The 20369-nt window shown below is 38.3% G+C and overlaps 1 protein-coding gene across 4 annotated transcripts in view; it reads left to right on the forward strand.

The window, feature by feature from the left end:
• MARCHF1 (membrane associated ring-CH-type finger 1) overlaps positions 1-20369 on the forward strand; it is a 259802-nt gene that overhangs the window by 221929 nt on the left and 17504 nt on the right. For all 4 annotated transcript variants that reach the window (XM_075149398.1, XM_075149399.1, XM_075149397.1 and 1 more), the window contains one exon: positions 8368-8548. In XM_075149398.1, coding sequence (XP_075005499.1) covers positions 8368-8548 — 181 coding nt within the window. The remainder of the gene's footprint in view (positions 1-8367; positions 8549-20369) is intronic.

The raw sequence follows: 20369 nt of genomic DNA on the forward strand, positions 1-20369 counted from the left end.
ATGTGTTCACACAATCATAGCTAGGAAGAAATGGTGTACATTGCACTTGACAAGAGGCAATATGATTATGTAGTTTCTCTCTGTGAAATCAAGTGTTGTAACAGGGTTTTTTTCATAATATTAGTTAGCAGGACCTGCAAAAGTAGTATCTTGCATGAAAATTCTTACATCCTGAAATATTCATGTAGTAGAGTATTCACAAAATCAACAGACAGAAAGCCTCTTGGGAGGAAACAAGTCCTCATGGACTTGAGGAAAAAAGAGAAAGGTGAACAGAAGATAGATATATAGGCTCAAATACTACCATTGAAATTTAACACTCATTTTAAATATTTATACTGAAACCATGAAGTTGGATCCACTAAATAATTTAAACTGTAGTGCAGAATACATAGACTTGAAATACCATCCAGAGCCCTCTGAAATCACCAAACACTGGAGGATGCTGAACTGTGAGACTGTAGTGTTTGGCTGAAGAGGGTTTTTAACCTGCTCCCCCCTGGGATGTTAGTGCCTTCCTTGGGGTCTCAGGATGATACATTCCTTCATTAGGAGTCAAATTTCTGGATCTTGTCCTCCATGTTGGCTCCTCACCCCTTCCTTTTAAAGAACTGTGACTGCTGCTTACTTTCCTTCAAAGTCTTCTTTTTGCAAGGTGACTTTCTGATAGGAATCTCCTCCTTTTTGAGGCATCTCCTCCTCTGTAGGATGGTCTAGTCGTTCATCAGTCTTTGAAGCAATATGAAATCCTGGTTAATTCTGTTCTCCACCGGATGGTTCAAAGTCCCATCTGTCACCTCTTTAGCCATCTGGTTATGCAGTCTCTTTCAGAAGCTCTCCCTGATTCAGAAGGATGCAAGGAGAGCCGAAACAAGGCAAGCATGTCTTTGTTGTGTTAGGGTCACTTAACCGGGGGAGAACCGAGTCCTGGTTTTTGCTTCTTTCTCTCAACATCTATTATTATTTTTAATGCAAGTAGGTAAAATGGTACCACTTTCTACTAGAAAGTTTGGGTGAGAGGAGACCCTTGGCTTTAAAGGTCCCATTATTAAATACTTAAAGCTTGCATATGTTCTGTAGGGACTTTACTTACTTAAAGCTTTGACTTTCACTAGGCAGATGGGAGGAAATCTAAATCCTTTTTTAAGATGCAGTCCCTAGTTCTTTGAACTGTGTCCAGTGCAGTAAATCTTGTCTGACATGTATCTTGAGTTGCACTGACACTGCATCTGAGGCAGGAATTATTTGTAACTTTTTAGATGGTTAGGTATCCTATTTATCACCTATAATGGAAGATTAATAGAAGGACAAGAAATGTTGACAAAATAAAAGATTTAGTGTGCTTTTGCTAATGTTGTTTGCTCTTAGGTCTCTTACAAATTCTGATCACGTTTGCAGAAATCAAGAGAAAGTTTTACCTAGACCATTATGAAATTCCACTGGTGTGGTGCAACATTTTGAAAATGTTTTTTCCTCTAGTCAGATAAAGGCAGCTGACTGTGTAGCATAATGGAAGGGCAGGAGTGACAGGGAAGAGGTATACAAATTGATTACATTCGGTACGGAGAATTAATGTGCTTCATTCACACTGTGTTTAAATGGAGAGGAAGACCAATTTGTCATTTAGATTACTTTATGATTTAGCAGTGGAAAGAATGGAAACGAGATTAAAAAAAAAAAAAAAGGCTGCAAAATGAAAGCAAGGGAAACATGGCATGCTGTAACCTATTGCAGGGTGAACATATTTAGTGAATTCAACTTCTTTTTTTCCAAGTGATAAATTATGCAGGAGCAGAGTTTGATAATTTTATGGTTTCTGTTTATGAATTAATTAATTATTTGCTGTGAGTTGTTCATAAAGTTGTTTGGTTTAATTTTAGGTTCTAACTATCTAAAAGTATTGTAAGCACTTTATAAATTGGCAGAAAGAGAAAATGACCTTTTTTGGACAGAAGAACAGTATTCTTAAGATTATCAGACAGTAACGACAGCAATTTTGTGCACCCTTTGCAAACCTGTGGAACTGGTTGCTTTTGGTCCAGTTAAGATGGCCCAGGAGCTTATGGTATTTTATGCTGGCAGCTAATAATTCTCACAGCCAAAAATCAAAGCCGGGGATTCAGTGGGTCCAACATTGTCCGACTATGCTGTTTCTCCCTGACTAAGCTCCCTTTAGTAATAGTGAGATATAGCAAAGAGATGTAACTGTTGAACAGGGTAAGAATTTATCTTTGCATAATCATTATGAGTCCAGGTATGCTTTCCAGAGAAGGTCAAGATTTTAACTACCTTTTCAATCATTTCTCACCAAAAATAATATTTTTGGAATTAAGGTATTATCTTCCTTGAGCATATTTATATGGAGAAGATATTTCCCCCTTTTATTATGGAGATTTGTTAAAAGTTCGAAAGCATTTCTGTTCTACTGGTATACTTCCATCCGCGGGAAAATGACAGTATGGGTATTTGGCATCTGCATTAGTTTATTATCATGCTGTAGTTCACAGTGCATAGAAATTGCATCACAGGGGCTGTAAACGTGTCACAGTCACCAGGCGGTAGCTCCTCCTAATTTTGTCAGTGAAGGGGTCTCCGTTAGTGCTTTAGTTCAGATAAGGAACCTGCTTTTGGAGCAAATCTGATCACCTTTACTTTTACCATGATCTAGACCACACTGAGGATGGGTCTTATGGTTCTCCAACTATATTCCCTTTGAGTGAAAGTAAACTGAAAGACATATTCCTGGTCCAACCTCACATCAGTATCAAATCACAGCAACCAAGATGTCCCTGGTGTAGATATCAGGATTTTAGCACTAGCTGTTTTTTTCAACATATTTGCTACACTTTCACTGCAATGCTTGTTAACATAGACATAGCTGTATAGCACCCAGGAATATTGGAGAACAATACAGTTTTTACACAATTATGTCATTTATAGCCCTTAAACATTATCATACATCGTTATCGGTATGCCCATGCCCCTGTATACACTGCTATTTTTGAAAGCCTCAGAGGCATTCCCCTAGGTTGTACATTTGTTAATGAGGGTAAAATTTGACCTGGTGTATTTTTAAGGAAGTCTATAAAAGCTTTCTGCACTATATTACTGTAGCTAAACACTTTGTCTATATGTAATGGCCAAAAATCCTTGAAAATTTTATTAGGTACTGAGATGCAGTGCCAATCTCAAATACGGGATCCACTGAATGAGTTCTGGTGGTGCAGAATTACTGCAAACTCTTTTCCACCAGCGCTGTTCCTAATGACAAGGCTCTTACGTAGCTTGAAGCACAAGCAGGACATGCTAATTCATTCTTATCCTTAATCACCTTCCTTTGACATCAGCCGTCTATGGAAATCAGCTGTACAGATACTGTCATAGAGGAGCGCTTGCCAACTGGGTAAGGGTAGACCACTAAGTTTCACAATGCACACGAGACTCCTGCAGAATAAGTGCATTTTATACTTCACTGCAGTGGCATAGAAATTGGCCTGTTTTCTAATTACCAAAGAGTAAAGTGGATTAGTGAAAGACAGGTTAAGATAACTGCTGTTTTTCCAATGAGAGTTGAGATTAGCAGCTCTTCTCTTTAATGAGAGTAAAATTGTTACCTTGCATGTGAAGGAAAAGCTACAAACCTGTTGGAATCTATCTGTATCTCTTGCAATAAGCATCTCAGATGGTGACTAACCATCTAGATTGTAATTTTGGTTGCTATGATTTTGCCAAACTAAACCACTGTGGGGAAAACATGAAAATTTTCCTTGTGAACTCCTTGCTTCATACTGATTTTAGTTGACCTTTTAAACTGAGATTATGTAAGAAATGTTTGTCTGTATGGCAAAAAAACCAACTTAATTTGATGAGAAGCGAAGGACAGTCATCCAGGATAGTGCTTGCTGTTTTTCTGAAAATCAGCCTAAATCCAATTAGCATATGAATGTCTACAAACTGTAGCCATCTTGTTTCATACTTCCCTTCCTGCCTTCTAACTTTTGCAATGAACAGGACCAGGGGAAACAAGGGAAAACAGTTCATAGTCATGGAATTAAAGACACTGAACAATATCAAATTCTGAAGATGCCTCACTTCTGAGTGCTTAGTTTAGCAGCATCTCTTGATTTTAATCCAGTAAGAAATTTCTCTCATTTATATATATATGGTGTCAATATGCCCTTCAGTGAAGTACATGGTGTACCTTAAAGTGCTAGCAACTTTACCTACTCCTTTTGCATAGTCATTATGGTACGAAGTTTAATACATCACATACAATTTCTTAGTGAAGCATTGCATTATTATTAGGTTCTCAGCATCATTTGAATGTGCCTTGAATGCAATTAATATTTTGAACAAAAGTAAATACTGAAAAATAATTCTAAAATGTTCTCAGTAAACTTCTTTAACTTTTCATTTTTACATACATCTTTCTCTAAAAATTTTCTAAATTGAACTATTCTGTTTCTGTTTGAGAACTGGGTTTTATGTAGGGAACATAGAAGAAATCTGCAACAGTTTTTATATGAATTATGCAAAATCTTTCAAAAAGACTAATTTTGTTTTCAGTTTAGCATTTTTAATTTTTTTCCTGAAAAGCGTTTTTTCTTTTTGCTAGTTTATTGCATTATAAGTGAACCTGCTATTTAGAATGTCCTTCAAAGAATTTTAATGGATTTTTGTCTCATATATGCACAGCAGTGGCATGAATTTCTCTATTTGGTACATCTGTGTGCTGAAGGTTGTAGAAACAATTCTGTGCTAGAGAAATAGGTGCTAGGTAATTAAAATACTGGCATATAAAGCAAAAACTTAAGCATAAGAATGACTGCACTGTTAGGGTATTATTTCATAAAGTTGCACAGTGAGCTTTCCGTAAAGAAAAATAAATATTCTGTGATCTCAGTGTGTAGGGATATGTCTGTAGGTGTATAATATACACACACACACACAAAATTTTGTATATCTGAATCAGAAGATCATTTAATAGTTCATATATGCTGTGTTGTCTGGTGTACACGTGATTTATAGAGCAAAAGCTCCTTTGGAGCCTGGTACTCATCTTTTCTCCTAGACAAGCAAGGTCCTGTTCATAGGCAGGAATCTTAAAGCACTAAGCTGTCAAACCCACCAAAAAAAAAATTATGCAGGCTCAATTTATGATTATAAAGGGATTCTAACTAAAAGGATTTGGTCAAATAGCTGACTTCCTTCCCTCCCCTCCATTTCCAAATAGTCAAAAGTATTGCTCTATAATGAAGGCCATTTATCTGCTGAAGGACTAGAAAGTTGAGAAAAGCTGAGTATGTCAATTCTGTAGGTGTGTCTGAACAGGTGAAACTGCAGCTATTAACCATGATCAGTGCTGTACTACAATTTGTATATAAATCAGTATAGATTTAGCAATTTTTTTTTTTTTTTGCTTTATAGTGGAGAGTGGTTTTTTTTTTCATTCAACTCATTTCTAAAGTATGTAAGCAAATTTTACTCTCAGGATAGGGTCAGCCCTGTAAAGAGTCAGTCGGATGGGTGAAAATTTTGAACATGTAAAAATAAGAACCTAGAATGGAAGTTCTCTGCCTCCGACTTGGTTTAGATACCACTCAGATAAGTCTATGCTTTGTATCCCTACCTCAGTTCTGTTTGCACAACACATTATTCAAAACCATTGTTTACAATTTATTTTCTGTAATTTGTGATAATTCCGATTCAGTACTCATAGCTAAGCAAGGGCCCAAGTCTTTAAAAGATATTTAAGCAGTTAGCCCACAGCCTGTTTCAATAGCTGTCAGGCACCCATATGTCTTTAAAGACTGTGATTGTGAGTTTAGGTGGCACAAATTTCTTTTACGCTGATTTCTCCTGGCTAAACAAATAATGAAGAGCTAAATTGTACCAAAGAGCATTCAATCTAATGAAAATCATGCATTTGGTTATTTTCTCTGGACTTTAATTCCATTTGAAGTTTGTTTTTATTCTCATCACATATTTCATGGTTAGAAAGCTGGAAGAGGCCATTAGATTTAGTTGGAGCTTCTGTATAATGTAGGCTCTTAATGTCACCCTGTTATTTATACGTTTAGCTTGTAACTTCTGTACAATGATAGCACAAATAGAATGTATAATTCATATCGTGTTTTTCTATAAAAATATTTCTACTGAAGAATACTTCTATTCATTTCAGATTTGCAATGTCACTCTATTTGAAGATCCCAGTGGAGTTTTAAGCTTGTATTTTAGCTCTTAAAATAATTTTAAACAATTCTGGCAGCAGCAGAAAAAAGGCTCTTGGGGACCTAGCTTAGTTGTCTAATTTCTAAATAGTTTAAACGCTAAGCCTGTAAAATAAATTATGTATAGCTTGAATTTAAATGAACAAAGATGACTAGTTTTCCTTTGGGAAATAGCTTTAATTTAAAAAGAAAATGATGTTTTTATGTAACTCTCAGCTGGGAATGCATTTGTTAGCAAAACAGCTATTTGGTGTTTTGAAAATTTAGTTCTGCTTAAGCTACAGGCTCAATAAGCAGTCAGCACACAGACAATTTCCATATAAGAACTAAGCCACTGATGCACCTAGCTTGGCTGGGTTAGTAAAGAAAACACTGTAAATTGAGTTCTTGTAAAATGTGTCTCACAAATAATGAATGTGTGCAAGACAGAAGTTGTGGGTATTTTCTTCCCTCTACTCCCATGGGGTATAAGATGCTGATTAGTGTACGGGCACCATTGTAGACACTGAAAACCTGGCTTTTGTGTACCAGGTTTCCAGAGCTTCATTTTTTTGGCTGTTTTTTTTTTGTTGTTGTTGTTTCTCATGCTATATTTCTAGCAAAGCAGCTTTGTTCTGCTTTCCCATTATTGTAGATTCATTTTCTCATGGCTGTAGGCTACACCATGGAAGAACAGTAAAGCTGCTGTTTTTGATCCATAGATCTTTCACTTAGACACTGAAATCTCCTCCGGCCCCTGCTTGTAGGCTTGGCAGCCTCAGCGCTGTGCTGTGGCCAGTCTTCCACAGGGTGTCTTTGCCAGGTTGCCTCCCGACGTAGGCCAGGTGCTCCTCTGCTATGAAAAAGGTTGCCCTTCTTCCCTAACCTGGCTGGTAGGAAGACAACCTCACTGCAGGGCCCTCCCCAGCCTTTTTCCTACCCCAGGAGCTGTGTGGTCACGGTTTTCTGCATAAAGGCGTGAGTTATTCCTCAGACCTGTTCAGCCTTCTGCACGCACATATCTGAGGGTGCCTTTCCTAGGCGCTAAGTTTCTAAGCTCTAAGCTTTGTTTACATGACACCAGGATCTGTGCTGTTGTTGCTACTTCTCTATTTTGAAATAACATTCCTCAGGCTTCAGCTGTTTTTTTTTTTCCCCCTTACATGCCAGTTTGAGGACATTCACTAGGGCTTGGGTGGTTTATTGTGTTTTTCTGGGGTGGGGATGGGAGGGAGTTGTTGAGGTGAACCTCCTTCACTTCAGGTGTCTGGTTAAGCCTTCTGCTCACCATAGGGCTTCCTCTGCCCTCAGAGAGATGCTTGCCAATAAAGCTGTCATTGGTTTCGATGGGTGAATGTTTTCCTGATATGATCAGGAGTCTGTTTGGAAGGGGGAAAGATCACCAAGACATTTGGACGTGTCACAGGAGAAAACCATCAGATTGTGATGTTAGGACACTGAGCATTTTATGCAAAACCGCAACATGGAAAGCTCTGTAACAACAGTTCTGGGACCAACCCCTACCTTAGGGTCTGCTTACAGCTGTAGTTTTTGTTTTCCCAGATAACGCAGCTATCTGCTTCAAAGGGACAGGGAAGAATGAAAAAGAGGAAGGACCATGACTTCTTAACACCTGCCTCCTAAAAAGTGTGTGCATGTGTGTATACGCTGTGACATACGCATTACTACAGAGTACTCAAAACTGTTCTCTAATCCTTTTAACTGTGTAACTCCAAAAAGGTATCCTAGGAACTTTTTGTACTTTTCCTACTGGATATTTTCAGCTTGGGGTCAGATCTGCTAACTTTGAGTATTTTATTGGCATTACTTACAGACCAAGAACTATTCTGCTCTTAGAAAGAGCACTGGTATTTGTCTTGAAGGTTTTGCCATGCATAAAAGGGAAAAACAGTGTTATTTCTATTAATTCACCTTCAGACCACGTAGAAAATTCAAAGAGAAATAACTAAGTGAAGAGAAATTACTAAGTGTCAGAAGGGAACGAGGCATATGTTCCTGGGCCTCAATCTGAAAGGTCATATACTTGGCGTCTTATGAATGTCAAGTCTGAAACCAAAAAAGCAGTGTAAATAACCCAGTGCCTTTGCATTGCTGGTTGGCAAGTTCCCTCACTAGCTCTTGCTGTCCTTCCTGTCAGGATCTGTCACTGTGAGGGAGATGATGAAAGTCCCCTCATCACACCATGTCGCTGCACAGGGACCCTGCGCTTTGTTCATCAGGCCTGCCTGCACCAGTGGATTAAGAGCTCAGACACGCGCTGCTGTGAACTCTGCAAGTACGACTTTATAATGGAGACCAAGCTCAAACCTCTTCGGAAGGTATGGTGCTTTTGAATTTAATTACACTCAAGCGTCAAATGGCCAGAACGGCTGCGCAAAATACTGGCACAATTAAAGAAGCATCCGCCTGTCCAAAATGGCTTTGTATTTACTGTTGTTAAATCAGTCCCAGTGATTTTATTTCTACATTTAAGTTAGTTACCTTACAGCAGCAGAGGATTTTGACTAAAGACTTTCTTTCACTACACATGCAATATAAATGCACAAATAATAGGTTTTTGTATTTAGAATGTTTATCTTCAGCTTTTTGTTACTGGGTGATCTGCTTATTTTTAAGCCACAAAGAAACCTTACTCATCATGTTTTGCTCCTGAATAACACAGGCCAGTTCACCCAGTAATTTTTACATTGAGCCCATAACTTCTGGTTGAGAATGACGCTTATTCCAATGTGGAGACAGCAATTACAAAGTAACACAGTCAATCAATTTAGCTGCATCTGTTTTAACTGTTACACTCGTGGGCAAATTAATCACTTGTACATTAAGATTAATTAATGGAATCTAAACTACAGGGCGACCTTGCATCCTGAAAGGCAAATGTATGTTATCTGCGCTCATCTGTTTTCCAGGATAAATCAATTTAATGGTACATGGGTTGTCAGTATAGGGAAGGTGAAGAGTTTGTTAAACATATGTGGGTTTTGTTTTCTTTGGAGTGAATTATTTCTCCTCTGATTTTTCTCTAAAATTGCTTTCATCCTTTTTGGGTTTTGCTGCATCTTTGAAGTTTGAGTTAATCTAGAACAGGGCAAGTTTTGATTTAAAATAAATTTCAATGTGAGAACCCTTGAAAAACATGTAGAAACTATTAGCTTATAACTAGTATATGCATATGTAGTAGTGTTTTGATGACAAAAGACATTTTGGTTTTGTCAGCTTTGCACAGGTAGCAGTTCAGAGAAAAGAGAGCAAATGAAATTCCTTCTCATTTCCCATCCAGAGAAATTATCTAGTACGTCCCTGATGATAAACCACTTTTGAAGAGAGAACTGGAATTGATTTGACAAGCAAAGCTTGTGATAGGAAAGGACACAGTTCTCAAGTGCCAGGTAGATCTTGCCAGGTAGACTGGAAATTGAAACAGGTGTAAATAAAAAACTGATGGCTAAAAACTTAATTATATTGACTTAGTTTTTAGCAATTGTAGATAAATTTTAGCTAATGTGACAGGAAGGAGATAATTGTATAAAATCCCCTGCCTGTAGCATGCCTTTTGAGGTTTTTTTCTGTGTATGCGTTTCTATTTTCAACACAAATTGCTTTAACGTTCCATCTAACAAATACACACGCAACAGCCACTTTTCCCAAGAGAATATACAGATATCAGAATTTTTAACAAAAGCTTCTTCCTGATTGTGTTAGATAATAGCACGTCTTTAAAAAAAACTGGAAATAAGATTTATAGCATCCAAGGAGAAAAGGAGTGGAAAATGTGCATAACTGTTGATATCAGAAGTAGGCACTTTTAACTGTGTGTGTTTCATCATTGCCATCCCCCTGCCCCCCTTTTTTGTTAATTGAAAGAAATTAATGGAATACTGACAGATTTAGCGTGGTAATGTAATTCCTGCAAGTCTGTCACTGCTTAATTGAATGATTACCACCTTATTCATCTTATTGCTGGTTCTCAGGTGAGGTTTTGATTTCCGACATAGCAAAAATGAGCCTCTTCTTTCAGACAGGATATTTTTGTTCCTGCTCAAAGCAGTACTCAAATGTAGTTTATCTGCCTGACAGTAAATGCTGGCAGCGTTGTCTGTATAGTATAGACCCAGCATCTAATTACAGATCCCTTCTTGTAATTTACACCCATTTCAGAAACCAAAACTTGGAAACATTTTTCAAAGTTTTCAAGTTAAAACCAGATATCCTTTTTGCATTTATAGCATTCAACTGTGACGCCCTTCATATGTTATATTAAACTGAATATGTCGTGCCTAACAAGTGTATGCACTATCATCGCCATTGTTCACAAATTTATGAAACACTAAACGGTTTATGAGAAGCTGTTTTGTAAACCAAGCATTTTGAGAGCTGTAGCAAAGACAAGGTAAGGGAGGAAAGAGGGATCATCAAGAGACCTGCCGGGTAAGTACAGCTGACTGGTAACTTTTCACCCAAACATCTTTTATAAAAATCACTGCAAGTGCTGTTTTGTCAAAACCTATGTATTTTGCAAAAGTGGGAAGTTCCAATGAAACACTGTAAAATTTCTTGCAAGCTTTTATGGAACCCAGAACCTCAGCTGTGGGGCATTCCCTAGGAGTCCAGGTTGTCAGAAGACGGCATGAAGACTGGTTACCAGAGATCAAAGTGCTGTGGGATGGGCAGCTCATCCTGTCTCCTTGTTGCAGGATCTGAAAATCACTACAGAGAGTCTAGGACTTCCAGACTTCTTGAGAGCTTTAGGTTTTGCTATGTAGTACACCCTGAGAGCCTTCAGTCTCCAGCACTAAGTCCAGCCTGGCAGCAGTGAACTAAAATCTTCCAAATCTCCTAAGGATGGAAAATGAGGAATTCTCTGGTTGTAATGGCAGAGACTTTATAAGCAGTGGCATTTATATCTGAAAACGATGCAATTCTTGTCAGCTTTGCCATATGCCAAGTGGAAACAGCAAAATTGTCAAAAAATAATTTATTTTGCTAATAAACTTCGAGGAATTCTGAAAACATTTAATTTCAGTGTTTCCTAAAGAAAAGACCACAGATTTAGTTCCAACAGAAGAGTACCTATTCATTTCCATAAGAAACCTATTTTATTAAAAAAAAATTGAAATTTCCCTTAAAGTGAAAGTTAGTGGCCAGCTCCAGAAGATGCCATTTCCATGACCATTAGACCTGGATTTGAAGTGGCATTCTACAAGCGAAAGGGTCACGTCTTTCAACCAATTTTGATTTTTTAACCTCTACCTTAGCCATGATGTGAGATTCTATAGTTTGGTGCTTGACAGTGCATTGCTTCATTATGAAGAATTTTATCAAAATAACTTTGTAACATTCCAACCGCTGGTCTCCTGAAGGGAAAAACTACAGACCGCAAAGCTCAATTACAGGTATTTATATTTTTGTTTTTGCAGTGTCACAAATGCAGAATTTAAATATAAAACAAACCATTTGACTCAACTGGTGAATTACTGTCTTTATTCATGCCTCAGCCTTTCATGCACCCTCAATGTTTCCTAACAGGCTTTTATCAAAGTCTAGGGTTTTATAGCAAAATCATGTTTGAATATTGTGTCATACAGCTGTTAGCACCCATAAGTGACAATGTGCAGCACACTAAGTTAACATAAATCAAGATACCTCTATTAAATCAATAGGCTTGTGCCAATATGCAACAGTTATTTAATTACAGAATCCCTGAAAGCACCAGACATCAAATAAAACTTAGTTTAATCATTTTAGTGAGCCTTTGCATTGGGGTAATCCTTTTAAGCATTGATCAACAGGCATTGCAAGTGTTTCATATATTTGAGCAGGTCTAATTACTTGGCTAAATATAAATTTAGAGATTAAATATTAAGCATTGCTTAGTGTTTCTGTTTTATTTCTCATGGTCTCTGTTACGTCTATCTACAGTTATAAATAATACAGTTGCATTTGTAGCTTTACCTTTCAGCATTTGGAATCTATAATGCAGAATTTCTCGTTTATAAAGTGACTTTATTTATCATGGAAGGAATTAGAAAGTGGCAAGAAGCTTGTGAGTTCCCTATTGAGCTCTCTCAGGTAATAGCTTCATCCTGAGAAAATAACTTCTTCTTTAAAAAGAATGTAATCCTGGTAAAGTAGCACCTGCATGTCATATCTCTTGAATTTGGTGTTTGAAGCATAGTAGAAACAGACACTGACTGAAAATACTGTGAGTATGAAATGGATTAAAATGTCAAATTAAAAGGCGCTTAAAATGCAGAAATGTCTTCAAATGGAGATTTCTCCACAGTGTCTCGCTATACTTCAAAATACTTTTCATATTTAAATTTTGCTGTCCATTTAAGACGTCTGGTATCTGATGAGATGTTTTACTTTGATGCATCATCCCAACAGATTATTCTGTGGTGTCGGATATGTCTATTTTCTCTCCTGATTTTGTTTTATCTTTGAAATGATTTACAAATAATGTCTTATTTATGTGAGGCATAAGCAATATTGCACATTGTTACCGTGTAATTACTCTTGGTCATTAAGAAAGAGCGAGCTGATCTTTTGTTTAGGAAAGCATTATGTACCAGTTGAGGTTGATTTTCTTTCTGATTGAAAGGGTATCTGAATTTCTCCCTTTTAAAACTAGAGGATTGGGAGTGTTCTTTTAGAACAGAGTGATAAGTTTCTGTTAAATTAAACAGAAACAAAGCCAATCTTAAAATACTGATAATGAAAGAAACTTGATCTTCTTGTTTATTTTGAATGTGTACATATACCTTCTAAGTGTTTACTCCTTTTGTATCCTGTATTTGTTTATATACAGATAAATAGCACTTCTAAATCTAATATGAGGTACATCTGTCTGGGTTTTACACCCTTGAACTCTGTGGAACTTCTCATGTACCCAGCTGCTGTCGTTAGAGGAGAAGGAAGGAATGCTGTCTCTCCACTTGGTATCATTTCTTTTATAAATAACCAGATTGTAATAAGAGTGGTAAAATGCCAGCTTTAACTCCCATACAGGATTCAATGGTTTAAGTCCCAGTTGGAGATACGTGGTTCACGACTGCCCAGAGCAGGGTATTTATGTCCTGGAGAGAAGTTATGGAACTGGCTAACTCAAATTTCCATATGAAGCAAAACCCAGTTCAAGCATATCAGTGCCCCTTTGTGGTTGGATTAGTGATTAACTGGTTAAATCAGTTTGGGGAAGATTTCAACTGTTTGGTATGATGCTGATTTAACTATTGGATCAAAAGCAAATATTTAGTTTTACTATAGTAGCTTAAAGATACTCTGTTTGCAACCAGACCATCAGATCAGGAGGAGCTGTGTAAGCAATTAAGACGTAGGGTTTGAGCCAACAGACAACTTGTGGGTAATGCCCAGCTGTAAGGGAGAGAAATCAGCAATTCCACAGGCTCCTTAAAAAAAAAAGTGAATCGCCTATGGAAGCAACAGAAGAAAATCAGAATGCTGCTTTGAGAGCTATGATAGACAAGAGGAAAGTCTAAAGTGAAACTTTAAGTCCCATTTCTCTCCCAGACTTAATGTGTCACTCTGGAGCAGGGACACATCTGCTTCTGCTCCTCTTATTGGAGTTAAAACTGCATAGGGTGCCTTTTTTTACAAAACAGTCGTCAACCTGCACTACTCTAAATCCAGTTGTTACAGCTCCTAGCTAATGTGTGAGAGAGCCAGATTCAGCTCCCTTCTCTGTGCTCAACGCAGTCCTATAAAAAGAGCAAATCTTAAAAAATATGACTGCCTGGAGGAATTCATTCATAACTGGATGCTTTGTGGATAAATCTTTTTTTGATAAAATCTGGTAGCACGCATGATAAATTCAGTGACAGCAAAATATGTTAAGGGTGTTGATTTATTTTTGGTTCAATGCTAGCTGGATAATTCATATTTACATTCCTTATTTAAGAATATGGCGATTGCTGCCAAAAATGATATAGCCTGCAGAGACATCTTTGCGAAATCCTGCTATGAAATCAAAAGTGGTCGCCAGTAGAAATCACTTCTCCTGACAGAGTAGGCTCTCAGAACCAGAAATGACCTGCAGAGTCTCCCAGGAAAAAAAAGAAACTTTGAGCACTCATTACTGTATCTCTTGCTGTTTACTTCTTATTGCCCTGTGCTGTGAAGTATGAACCATCTGGCTTTTTCATCAGTTTTCTAATAAGGCTTATAATAAGAAGTGATAGCTAATATTGCATAGGTCAGGTAACATTGACTTGCTGTGGGATTAGTTCCCTTTTAACCCAATTTGGTGAATACTTTGCAGTCCTTAACATAGAAGAAGAGCCTACATTTCCTTTTGATTTCTGGTGCAGCTACACAGTGTCGTCAAGGCAACCTGCTCCGGTGTTTTCTTTCTTCCAGTAAACTGTCTCAAAACATCACTAGCCTCAAATCATTTCTTGTAATATGTGGGGTCAGGCACTTCACCAGTATGCACAAAGGCACAAAGCTATTACTTTCTTATTGGCTATCATGTCATTATAGCGAATAACTTTGTGCTCAAGGGAGAATGTGTATATTAAAGCTTTTAAGGTAAAAATAATTCTATAGCATTTATATCCTATTGTGATGCTTCGAGGATGCAAGGGACTACTTTGTTCAGACAGTTGTATTCCTAATTTTTGAGAGAGAGTGATAGATCATTACTGCTAATTTATCTGTATATAGATAGCATGCTGTAGTTTGCAGAGTAATTTTGTCTTTCATTTTGTGCCATAACAAGAATAATAGTCTTAGTTTTCTCATAGTGGTAGAATTTGTGTTAGCTTTCCATCTCTTTTCTTTCTCTTCCATTCAACACAGCTTTTATTCACACAGCTGTTCCAGTTCCCATGGTCTTCTGACGAGAGATTCTGACCTCTTGTGCCTCATACCTTGAAACCATCATTACATACCCTTAGGCTTGCAAAAAAGCCCTCTTACTGTGATAGTTTGCTGGGACACCCCCATATACAGCATCCTTCCTGGAGGTGGAAGGTGTTCTTATTTTCATTGCTTTGAACTTGCATTAAGAAGCAAACAAAAAAATCTTATACCAGAAAACGGAATGAAAACTGTTTCCTCTTCTAATTAGCTGCTAGTAACCAAATTTGCTACTTCTGCTGCTCGGTAGCATTTACAAAAGCAAAGGGAATTCAGGGGATTGTCCAGCTCTGGGTATTAGTGGTGTTATCCACTGTTGCACAGAACCGTGAACATGAGCTCCGGGAAGTACAAATCCTTCTGTGCTTTCTGAGGCTGAAATAAGCAGTTTGGTCTGAGCTGTTTTACACATGCAACTTGCATCAAAAGGTTTCACTTCCATTTTACTTAGAGGGTCCTACCCCTTCCTGCAGTTCATCAGCCTCTCTCTTATTTTTTAAGAACTTGGGGTCTCTTTTTCATTTTTTATTTCAGTCCTTTCAGTGTTCCATTTTACAGCATGGCCTCATCAATAGTTATAACAGAGGAGGGGCTGGGTAGCTGAAGCATTGAAAATAATTAAGAGAATCTCTTGATACTGGCTTTACAACTAAAGAAAATGGAATGGAATGGTGCCCTGACACAAAATGTATAGCTAGTAATATAAAATGTAAAAAGCATAATCAACCCAAGCATTGACCTAAACCAGTCATTGTGATTCATGGACTTTTGTAACAATGCCACTTTTACTGTTTAATTTTGAAGCTAGGGATTTTACCAGCTCTAATGGGAGTGGGCTGCTATTCATGATCTGATTAATGTATGTATTAATCTCTCACATAACTAACACATACAATTTTACAGTGGTTATTTGCCTCAGATTTATTTTGCCTGGGGCCTATTGATGTGAGAATGATCTGAACTGAGGTTTAGTTCACAGACTGATGCTTGCTTGTTGGTGGAAGGCATGCAAAAAATGGCTTCTCTTGAACATAGTGATGTTCTCTGGAACATAGCAATACCGTAGTTGATCTAAATTATGATCTAATGCGATAATTATCAGTTTACTCAGTATATGTTATGATTTTTCATGTCAATTTAATTTTATTCCTGTAGCATTTTATTAAAATTACTTGGAAAAAAAGAAACTTTTCTTCCAAGAATTATTCAGATCTTTATTCATCTGCTCCAATTTGTGTGTGGCAAAATTGGAATGTATGGCATTTGTTGGAGGTCTTTCAGAATGAATAGCTTCCCTCAGCTCTTTGCCAGAGCACTAGGCTCTAGTTTTGTGTTAATTACTGTAGCCTTTCCTCAGCACAAATTTCCTCTATTTCATTTTTATTTAATTGGATCAAAAGAGTCTGTCTTGTGGGAAAATTAAAAGACAGAGAAGGTAACTGTAGCTATTCATTGGGAAATCGGTATTCTTGCTAAAGTCATATTTATAGATAATGAAGCACGTCAGCTCCTTTTTTTAGTCTTGGTTACGCGGCAATTCAGACATGTGCATATATACTGTATATATAGTTGCAAAAATAAGATATGTCTAGATATGTTTAAACAACAATGTATTTAAAAATACCAGGGTTTTGGTATATAAGGACATTTAAACCAAGCCACATCTTTGTAACAATTCAGACTGATTTGGTTAAGGGTAGCTCAGAAGTCGAGTTACATTTTCTATACAATGTAGGTCAGTTGCTCTTACAACTTCAGGAAGAGAATAATGACCATATAAAAAGAATTAGTGTTCAGGTTCACTTGTACTATTAATTTACTGGGTGATGAGGGGTGGAGAATTGGTAAGAGCATCTTTGATCTATAAAAGTGAAGGATAGAAAATAAGATAAAAAGACATGCAAGATGTTCTTGAGGTTCATCCAACAGTACCAAATGGCTACTCTTCATTCAGTGACTTTCGGATATGGCTGCTTTCCATTTCCAGTCAACTGTACTCCTTTTCTCACAAGACTCCTTAGCATGCGAAGGTACCTTTGTACCCTTCCTTCCTCTGCTTGCTGCTATGCTTCTCTCTATTCCTGTTATGACACGTGATGCTGTAGGGCCTTGGGCTGTAGCGATGTAATACACGCTTCTGTAGGCCAGGTTGCACAGCAAGTTCTCCAGGTAAATGGCTTTAGGTTTTTATTCTGTAAGATATAAATTAGAACTCTAAAGAATTTTACATATTGGAAAGTGTGTTTAAATTACTAATGTATCAAATGGGAGAACCAAGGACATGATCAGCAAACAAAAAAGACCAAGCACATTTAGTACAAGGCAGTAATGAGAGTTTTCATGCTTGCACCAGTCTAAGAGAAGGCAAACTTAAGTGAAAAGTATTTTCTATGTGGAAGGTCGAATAACTAATATTCTGTTGTAACTCCTGGAGAAGACTCTGTACATCATTTATAACTTCAGCTAAATAAGCAGAAAGTATATTTGTTGATTTAACTTTTCAGGTGTCACCAGTTTTATTTCACCAGCTCTAATTTCAAAATGCATGCTTCAAGATACTTCTCAGCAGACTAGGCAATTTGATATCGAGAAAATTAAGCAGTGTGATGAATACTGAAGAGAAGGTGATTCAAGTAAACACTCTCTAACAAAACTGTGATCATATATTATAACTATGTCTTAGGTACCTAAGGGAACAGTTCTTCAGAGAAATTTCACTTTAATTGGACAGGACTAAAGAAAGTGGAGAGGCGTACAAGACTATGTAATGGGATGTTGATCTCCAGCATGTTGCTATATCCACCTTTCTCTCTAATTTCTCTCCTTTTCCTATTTCTACCATGCTATCTCAGCCTTCTGTCCACATCCATCACACTATTTAAGACCAAAATACACTCAGATGCGCAAGGGGAGCCCATGCTACTTGGTGTTCAAAGACAGAGACTCTGGCACAGACTGGGAGATGATTTGTTATGGCTGCTGTAATGGAGGAAGGACTCGTGGTTGTTTTGACCCCAGCACAATCACAGAATCATAGCATTGTTTAGGTTGGAAAAGACCTTTAAGATCATGAAGTCCACCACTAAAACAAGTCCACCACTAAACCATGTCCCCAAGCACCACATCTGCACGTCTTTTAAATACCTCCAGGGATGGTGACTCCATCGGTTCCCTGGCAGCCTGTTCCAATGCTTGACAACCCTTTTGGTGAAGAAATTTGTCCTAATATCCAATCTAAACCTCCCCTGGCACAACTTGAGGCCATTTCCTCTTGTTCTATCACTTGTTACTTGGGAGGAAAGACCAACACCCACCTCACTACAACCTCCTTTCAGGTTGTAGAGCGCGATAAGGTCTCCCCTGAGGCTCCTCTGCTCCAGGCTAACCAAACCCAGTTCCCTCAGCCGCTCCTCATAAGACTTGTGCTCCAGGCCCTTCACCAGCTTCCTTGCCCTTCTCTGGACACGCTCCAGCACCTCAGTGTCCTTCTTGTAGTGAGGGGCCCAAAACTGAACACAGGGTTCGAGGTGCGGCCTCACCAATGCCGAGTACAGGGGCACGATCACCTCCCTGCTCCTGCTGGCCACACTATTTCTGATACAGGCCAGGATGCCGTTGGCCTTCTTGGCCACCTGGGCACACTGCTGGCTCATGTTCAGCCGGCTGTCAACCAGCACCCCCAGGTCCTTTTCTGCTGGGCAGCTTTCCAGCCACTCTTCCCCAAGCCTGTAGCGTTGCATGGGGTTGTTGTGGCCGAAGTGCAGGACCCGGCACTTGGCCTTGTTGAATCTCATACAGTTGGCCTCGGCCCATCGATCCAGCCTGTCCAGGTCCCTCTGCAGAGCCTTCCTACCCTCGAGCAGATCAACACTCCCGCCCAGCTTGGTGTCATCTGCAAACTTACTGAGGGAGCACTCAATCCCCTCCCCAGATATTAAACAGAACTGGCCCCAATACTAAGCCCTGGGGAACACCACTCATGACCGGCCGGCAACTGGATTTAACTCCGTTCACCACAACTCTCTGGGCTCGGCCGTCCAGCCAGTTTTTTATCCAGTGAAGAGTACGCCCGTCCAAGCCACGAGCAGCCAGTTTCTTCAGGAGAATGCTGTGGAAAATGGTGTCAAAGGCTTTACTATAGTCTAGGTAGACAACATCCACAGCCTTTCCCTCATCCACCAAGCGGGTCACCTGGTCATAGAAGGACAAATCTCAAATCCAGCATTGAGCATGTGTCATGGCTGCTCTTGTATTGCCTATAGAGTACATACCTCAAAATACAGCACCCCCACCTGCTTTGGTTGGAAATTGAAATCTCAGCTTAACTGGCCTTGCAGCATAATTATGATCTGTGCTTTGTGGTATGGTAGTTAGATTGATTGATTCTTTTTTTTAATGGTTTTTTTTTGTGTCTAAGTTATTGTTGTTTGAGACCTGGACTGTGATTTAAAGGCATTTGCTACTTAGTCACTGGAGAAAAATGTCATGCCTTCAATTAGGTGTGCTGCTCTTTTGGAAAGACAGAATAGACAGAGGCGGGAGACGACTAGCTGCAAAGAGAATAAAAGTGACACACAAACTAGATCCTTTTGATAGATAGAATGATTGTAGAAAAACTGTAGGGAGAGCAGGTAACAGTAGCATCTGCTTCTATTCTTGACTAACTGTGATAAAAGTTAGTGGAGACATAGATTCTACCCCTTTTTTCCTTGCTTCTTTATGGGTTTCCCACATGTAGCTTCTTTTTGATTTTTGAGTAATAAAGGCATATGCCCAGGCACCTAAAGTATGTCTTTTCTAGAGTTCTAGATGTGTGCCTCATGTTCTTAGTGCCAGACATTCCCCATAGTTTTGCATTATGGTGATAGTTCACTCCCGACCAGTGGTTTAATGTTTCACCTGCAGTTTATCTGTCAGGATTATCTTTTTAGATAAGGTAGCTGAAGCATACTGTACTAGGAGATAATGATCCTTTTCCTAAATATCTTACAAGGCAAGAAAAGAAACAACAATTATAAAAGAGAAGCTCATGATAGTACCGAAGGCTGATCATGTAAACCTCTATTGAACAAAGAATTGGTTAATGTTGTTTCAGCATTCAAAGAGGATGCTTGGAAAGTAAACACTTTGTAGAGTACTTTTGCATTCTATATATTGATGTAAAATAATTTCTAGCAGATGGGAGCTAGGAAGAAGCTCTCAATATGAAGAGATTATGCTATAATTACTTGCCACGGGGTTTCTTGCATGTTTCTCTGAAGC

The sequence above is a fragment of the Calonectris borealis genome, chromosome 4 (assembly GCF_964195595.1).
Source record: "Calonectris borealis chromosome 4, bCalBor7.hap1.2, whole genome shotgun sequence".
Taxonomy (NCBI): domain Eukaryota; kingdom Metazoa; phylum Chordata; class Aves; order Procellariiformes; family Procellariidae; genus Calonectris; species Calonectris borealis.